This window comes from Gallus gallus, chromosome 2 (genome assembly GCF_016699485.2).
Source record: "Gallus gallus isolate bGalGal1 chromosome 2, bGalGal1.mat.broiler.GRCg7b, whole genome shotgun sequence".
NCBI lineage: Eukaryota > Metazoa > Chordata > Aves > Galliformes > Phasianidae > Gallus > Gallus gallus.
This window is the reverse complement of record NC_052533.1, coordinates 101451130-101458347: the sequence shown is the minus strand read 5'-3', so window position 1 is coordinate 101458347 and position 7218 is coordinate 101451130. Positions and strand designations below refer to the sequence as shown.

Genomic DNA, 7218 nt, shown 5'->3' with positions numbered 1-7218 from the left:
TCCCCCCTCCTCTCTGGGGTTTTTCTCCTTTTTCCTCTCTCCCTTTCCCTTCCGCAGCCACACGCTCTCAGTGCCGGGTGTCACAGTTTCATGGTAAGGACCCGAGGCGGCTCCCGGGGCCTCCCGGAGCGGGAGGGCACCGACGGGGCGGGCGGCGGCACCGCTGCGCTCGGTGGGTCGTGGGGGACTCTTATTGTTTATATTTTTGATATTTTTATATTTTTTATTTATTTAACTTAAAATTTTTATCGGTTTTATTTTTCATTTTGTTAAAAAAATTATTTATTTATTACTATTTTATTTATTTATTTATTTATTCATTTATTTGACAGCGCTTTTCCTTTCCCTCCCGCACAGAGTGGCAATGTGTAGCAAAGCGCTCTTAGCCCTCCTGGTCTATGGCATAATAATGCATTGCAGCGTCTACTGCTCACCCGCCGTTGGACTCCAGTACCCGGCGCTCAGGTGGGTTTCCCCCACGCCTCGGTGCTGTCCGAGGGTCCCGGATCCCCTCCGCTTTGGGGGTACACCGTGTGCCTGCCCGGGGCCGGGGCGGCGCGAGGATGAGAGTGCCGTAGGGAGTTTGCGACGGTTCGGTCCCCCCTCCCGCCGCGTTTACCCGTCTTTATGCCACCTCCCTCCCGGCCGTGAGGTGCTGGCGTTTCTTTTCTGTGTTACATACTCGGAGTTGCTGCTCGCGTCGGGGGTGTCGCGCGGAGTTTCCCATTTGGGGTTGCGCTCCCGGCTGCCCGCAGCCCGTTCGGGCTTTGGGGGCTTTGGGGCCGGGGCCGCTGTCCCGCCCCGCAGTGCTGAACTCTGAGCGGAGGGTCCTGCGGGGAACCGCGCCGTGCGGGCGGGGGTCCGAGGAGGTGTCGCTTGTGGGTGTCGTGTATTGGATGTTCTCCGCTGGGTGTCATTTGTGGGGTGTCCTTTGCGGGGCGTTATTTGTGGGGTATGCTTTGCGGGCTGTTGTTTGTGGAGTGTCATTTTGTGGGGTGTCTTCTATTGGATGTCTTTTGTGGGGTGTCCTTTGTGGAGCGTCCTCTACGGGGTGCAATTCGTGGGGTATCTTTTGTTGGGTTTCCTTTGTGGGGTGTCTCTTACTGGGTGTTCTTTCTGGGGTGTTCTTTCTGGAATGGCCTTTACGGGATACTATTTGTGGGGTGTCATTCGCAGGGTGCCCCTTATGGGGGGTCCTCCGTGGGATGTTACTTGTGGGGTGTCCTTTGCGGGGTGTTATTTGTAGGGTGTCGTTTGTGGGGTGTCCTTTATCGGTGCGCCATTTGTGGGGAGTCAGTTTTGGGATGTCCTTCGTAGAGTGCCCTTTATAGGGTGCCATTTGTGGGACGCCTTTTATTGGGTTTCCTTTTCGGGCTGTCCTTTATGGGGTGCCCTCTCCGGAGTCCCATCTGTGGGGTGCCTCCGGCGGGGCTCCCTGCGGGAAGCAGCAGCCGTGGGGCTCGGGAGGCCCCCAGCTCCCTCCCACCGGCTCCTTCCATTCAGCGCCGTTATTAGCAGGAGCCGAACACTTTAGCGGCATCTATTATTAATACCTCCGCTAAAGCTCCCAGACAAAAATAGCCGCCCGGATCGTACCGTGACCTACATCGTACCGCAGGGAGAGCGGCGGGGAGGGGCTGGGGCGGGGGCAAAGCGGAGAGATCCCGAAGGGCAGAGGCACCGCTCAACGAAACCCAGCGGCGGGCGCAGGCCCCACCCCGGCTCCGGGCGCGGCGGGGAGGAGCGGGGAGCGGGGGGGACCCGGTAGGGCCGAGCTCAGCTCCGCTCCGTCGGCGCACGGTCCCGCGGCGGGGACGGGGCTGGGGACGTCCGGCTGAGCCCCGCCCGTGCTTACCGCAGGCTGGAGGAGGAGGTGTACGACGAGGACGGGAATACCCTGCAGGACTTCGCCTACGAGCAGGAGCCGCTGGGGGTGGCGGGGCCGCCGTCCGCGCTGGGCGAGGTGTACGCGCTGTACTACCCGCCGGGAAAGAGGTGACAGAGGGGCGGCGGATAGGGCCGGGGCGGGGGGGGGGGGGGGGAATGGGAAAACACCCAAGGGGCCGCGGGAGGCGCGAAAATAATCGTAATGCCGACCCACCTGGCCAGCGCGGAGCCGGGGAGGGGTGGAGGAGCCGGACCCGGGGTGGGCACCTCCGGCCGGGGTGGAGGTGCGGGGAGGAGAGGGGCCGCGGTGCTGCGGGGAGCGGGGCACGGGGGATGCGGGGAGGACGGGCGGCGGCGGCCCAGTGCCACGGGGCGGGCCTCGGGGATGGGCGCTGACGGGCCGTGCCCCCCGGCAGGCACGCCGATGGGATCTTCAGCAAAGCCTACAGGAAACTCCTGGGCCAGCTGTCCGCAAGGAAATACCTGCACTCCCTGATGGCCAAGCGGGTCGGGTAAGGGCTGCGGCGGGGACGGGAGCGAACAAAGCGCGGCGGGCGGCGGCCGGGGCGGGGCGGCCCCATCTCCCCGCGGTGCTCTGCCGGAACGAGAGGCGGCCGCACCCGGGGCTCGGCCGTCCCTCCCGCGGGGCAGCCCCGGGTGGTGCCATCGGAGCGAACCCCCCCCGGGAACGCGATGCATAATGCATGGCGGGGGGGGGGGGAGACGCCTCGCTCCGCGCCGCCCCGCCCTTTGTCTGCCGGGAGATGCGGGGCCGGGGCCGGGGGTTAGGGCCGGGGTTGGGGTTGGGGTCGGGGTTAGGGCCGGGGTTGGGGTCGGGGCGCGGAGGGAGGGCCCCTCCTGATGGTTGTGTCCTTCTCGGTGCTTTGCAGCGGTGCCAGCAGCGGCCTGGGGGACGAGGCGGAACCGCTCAGCAAGCGGCACATAGACGGCATCTTCACGGACAGCTACAGCCGCTACCGGAAACAAATGGCTGTCAAGAAATACTTAGCGGCCGTCCTGGGGAAAAGGTATAAACAAAGAGTTAAAAACAAAGGACGCCGAGTAGCGTATTTGTAGCGATGAGCAACCGCCGCTGCCGTGCGTAGTCCTGAGAGAGAGAGAGAGAGAGAGATTGAGAGAGAGAGAGAGAGAGAGAGAGAGACCCAACCACCCCAACCCAAACAAAAGTCATTTCCAAAGTGACGGAACGACCGCCGCTCCCGTGTTCCCCAAACATGTATTTATGTATGAAGTAAAGCCATTAAATGAATATTTTGATAATAATATGGTTTTTCTTTTGTACGAAAGCACTAGAGAAACGCACAGATCTACTTTGTGGACCAATCCTTGAGTTATATATGAGATAGAAATATATATATATAAATACTGCTACTAAAGAGCGATTCTTCATACCAAGCTGCACCAGGACGAGAGTTCGCCTGAGCTGTTTATGTTTTTATAGAAAACAAATAGACGAAAAAAAAAAAAAAAGACAATCACCGCTTCCAACAGCGCTCCTATTTTTGTAACGGAAACGAAAAGGGCACTGTTTTTATTCGCCACGGGGGCGAACACCTCAGTTCTCACCGTGTGCCGCTGTGCATAGGGAGGGCTCAGCAGGAGGGGGTCCCCCCGGCCTCGAGATTTCGATCTCTCTCTCTATTTCCCCCCACCCCCCCCCCTTTTTTTTTTTCCCTTTGATTCCGGTCCTGTCCGTATCAGTGCCTCCTCGAGCGATGAGCTCAGAGGAGGATTCAGCAAACAGCTCGATCCAAATTGTGCCTATCGGAGGGAGAATAGCAAAACGAGCAAACCAACGAACGAAAAAAAAAAAAAAAAAAAACACCCAACCAAAAAATCAGACCCCCCCAAGCCTCCCAGGCCCCCCGATGCCGACCCGCAGCGAGGACGGCGGGTGCAAACAGCACCGCTCTCCCGGCTGCGGGCGGAGCGCACGCGGAGCCGTGCGGGGCAGAGGGAGCGGCCTCTCTCCCCCCCGGTGCGGGCTGCGAAGCGCCGCGCGTGGCTCTGCGCTGCTCTCCGTGCTCCCCCCGCCCGCAGCCGGCGGGGCTCTCGCCTGTGCGTTTGTCGGTCGGAGTCGCTCTTTTTCCTTGGATTGTTGTGCTCTTTTCCCGCAGCCCCTCCCGCCTCTCCCCCTCTCTTGGCACTTTCCGAGCGCTGTTAAGCCGCCCGAGTCACCTCTTCGGGTTATGTTCTTTTGGGGAAAAAACTAACGCCCGACAAAACGGTTGTGAACGCTCTCTCACTCCTTTGTTCTGTTTTATGCAAGCTCTGTTGTACAAGTCTAGGAACCCCTGTTGTAGCTACCACTAAAGAATTATGCACTACGACGAACGTTTTTGTTCCTTGTTTATTGAGTTTGGAGGTAAAATTGTATTTTTCTACATTCTGGCTTATTGCTTAGTAAAACCGATTTCATAAAACCGACCTTTTGTCATACAAGAATGTGTAGTGTTCACCCGTGGTCCGGTTTCGAACGAGATAAACCATTTCCACCCCACCTCTCTCTGTACGGACTCCTGTCTCGGCGCGCACCCGCGGAGCGCTCGGGGCGGGCTCCGGAGGTGGACGTGGAGGGGCCGCTCCCAAAGGCACCGCCCGAGCCCGGGGGCGGCCCCGGCTCCGCACGCTGCGGGGCTGCGCTACGGGGCAGGGCCCGACGGGGTGGGCCGGCTCCGAACCCCGCGGCCCCGCCCGCCCCCACAGCTTGGCCGAGGGACGCGGGGAGCGGTTTTGCAGCTTTCGTGCCTTCTCTTCACCTCGTCAATCGCCACGAGTTGACGGATGGCTATCTAGTGGCCCTACGATGCTGCAACACATCGGCTTGCGTTTTAGTCGTACTTCTTTCCGTTCTTTGGCGATGGGCAGAGTTTGCTGTGTTCGTGTCGGCTGTGGTGTGATGCCATAGGGCTCTCCTGACGTTTTGTTTCTGACCTTCTCCGTTCGAGTTCCGTGGCTAGCTGCGAGCATCACCAAGTGATCACCTCGGTTATCCTCTGTGTACTTCTTAGGAACGCCAACAGCCTTACCGAGCCTCGGGCAGACCTGAGACGCAGTGATAGTTTAGGTAGATGTTAGTCTCAGAGAACTTATTTTGTGTGCAAATGGATATAAAGAGAACTTCAGCAAAGTATTATGACGCACCTGATATCTATAACTAGGACTTTGATAACTGTTATATAAAGTGTGTAAAGTTTGTATTAATAAATTTTTGTAAACAATGCAATTTCGTCTAATGTTTGGGGGAGAGGAACCCAGAGGCTAACAGGGAAAGCTGCGTTTCATCCTAAAAAATCAATTAACTCACTTCCGAGCAGCGTTCTTTTAACTTTTCGTGCCTGGTTAATCTTCCTATCACCGAATACCCTCTGATATTTTTTACTGATGGCTCTGTTCGAGTTCATTAAGAGGGACTGCCGAGGCAAAGAGCCCGGCTCTGCGCACACCACCCGAGCCCTAGCTTCCCAAACCAGCTCCTGTCACCCACTCCTCCAACAATTCCTGTGCTCTGCATTCATTCCTTTTCGGCAGCATCGGTCTGTTTGAGGTTTCCACCTAATCCGCTTTTAATGAATGCTGTGTGCGTGCCAATGCGCCTCCGAGCATCCGTCCCCTGAGCATCCATCCCCCAGCATCCATTGCCCTAGCATCCAACCCCTAGCATCTGTGCCCAGAGCATCCATCCCCCAGCATCCATCCCCTGAGCATCCATCCCCTAGCATCCACACCTGGCCTGGCGGTGGTAGTATCATTCTCTGCACCAGTGCTGTGCTGCCCTAACAGTGGTTGTGCTGCACACCGAGCACTGCTTGGGTCTCAGGGAGCAATAGGCAGCTGCAAAGGGAGCAAAGGCAATTTGCCGGCACTCTGGAGGATGGGGTATCTGACCTCCAACCTTTAGTTTCGTTTGTCATTAGCTGCTGATGTTTATTACTTGCATTGTAGCTCAGGGGCTGTATGCAAGGACCTTGGAAAGCAGCAGCAATTTAGTTCAAACCAAACTCTATTTCCTTCTAAGCTCATGCTAAAGCACAGGAATTAAATGACAATTTCCTAGCAAATTATTGAAAAAAAAAAAAAAAAAAAAAGTAATTCCAGGATGTGCCATAGACTGGTCATATCCTCCCCACTGTGTGCTCACTCTATAGTTTAGATTCAACAGCAGCACTTTGCTGTCTGTCTGGAAAACACTGAAAGAACTCAGAAGACCAGAGATGCCAGCGGCCTGCATGTAGGATTAGTGCCAGGCTGGGTAAGAACTCTGATAAGGGCGGAACGGCTCAGAGAAGGATGCAGAGAAGTGGCTGTTAGGAGGGAGGGGGGGAGGGCAGTGGCTTCTCAAAGTGTAAGAAGATCGAGACACTGCTTCCCAAAGGCAGCACGCGGGGAGAAACTGATGCTAGGCTTATTTGGTGGTTATGCAGTGCTCAGAAATATGAACACCTTATATTTCCTGCCCATCTGAAATGAGAATGCACGGAAGAGATTCAAGCTGAAGACCTCCTTGATGCTGGCAGTTTGAAGACAAGCCTTGCAACAGGTCCAACTGCAAAAAATAAGGTCTTAACCAGCCCTGACCCTTGCTGAGCTGTGCAGAAGAGGGAAGTTCTGCTGTGAGTGTCAGAGATGGCCTTGAAGCCCCTCTTTACTGAATAAAGTACGGTTCCATAAAGAGGATCGGCTGTGTTGCCAGTGATTTAAACGTCTACTTGAAGAGATGTGATGGAAAATACTGTGCAACGGTGAGCCATATAGCATGAGCTTTGTGGGAATGCCTGGCTTTCCGTGCTCTGCTACATGGCTAGCTGCGGCAGTGGAGAAAAAAAGCCACCCAAGGAAATGAGGATTAGACAACATGTCATTTTGGAGCCCCACATTATAAAACTGACATTCAGAATGACAAACTCCAGCTAGTTAATAAGGCTGGCTGACTCAAGCAGGATGCACAATCCAGGTCCCAGCATGCAGAAATGCATTGCCACACCACATCTCTCTCACGGTTACGCAGGACATCAGAATCAGGGGAGCCTCAAAGAACAGATTTCTGTAGAGCGTTGGTGTACATCTGGGTGTGACAACATCTGCCATTCACAGGCTGTGACTGTGGAGGAGCTGGCCTCCTCCCCGTGTCACCATTGAGATTTACTCTTCCCTCTTCAAGCCCAAAGTTTTTCTGTTGGCTCTATATGCTTTCACTAGGAGTTAAGGAAAATAGAATTTTAGCAGGAAGTTGGATATTTATGGGGCTTGCTTACTTGATAGTTTTGCAACTTAATTTCCAGTTCTAGGCCAAATCATTTAGTTATTCTT

General features: G+C 55.7%; 1 protein-coding gene across 1 annotated transcript; it reads left to right on the top strand.

Annotated features, from left to right (window-relative positions):
• The first annotated feature begins 332 nt into the window (after positions 1-332).
• On the top strand, positions 333-3169 carry ADCYAP1 (adenylate cyclase activating polypeptide 1). Its single transcript, NM_001001291.2, is given in 4 exon segments — positions 333-465; positions 1861-1995; positions 2304-2399; positions 2778-3169. Coding segments are annotated over 4 exon segments (519 nt in total). The 5' UTR covers positions 333-364; the 3' UTR covers positions 2965-3169.
• Positions 3170-7218: the final 4049 nt, after the last annotated feature.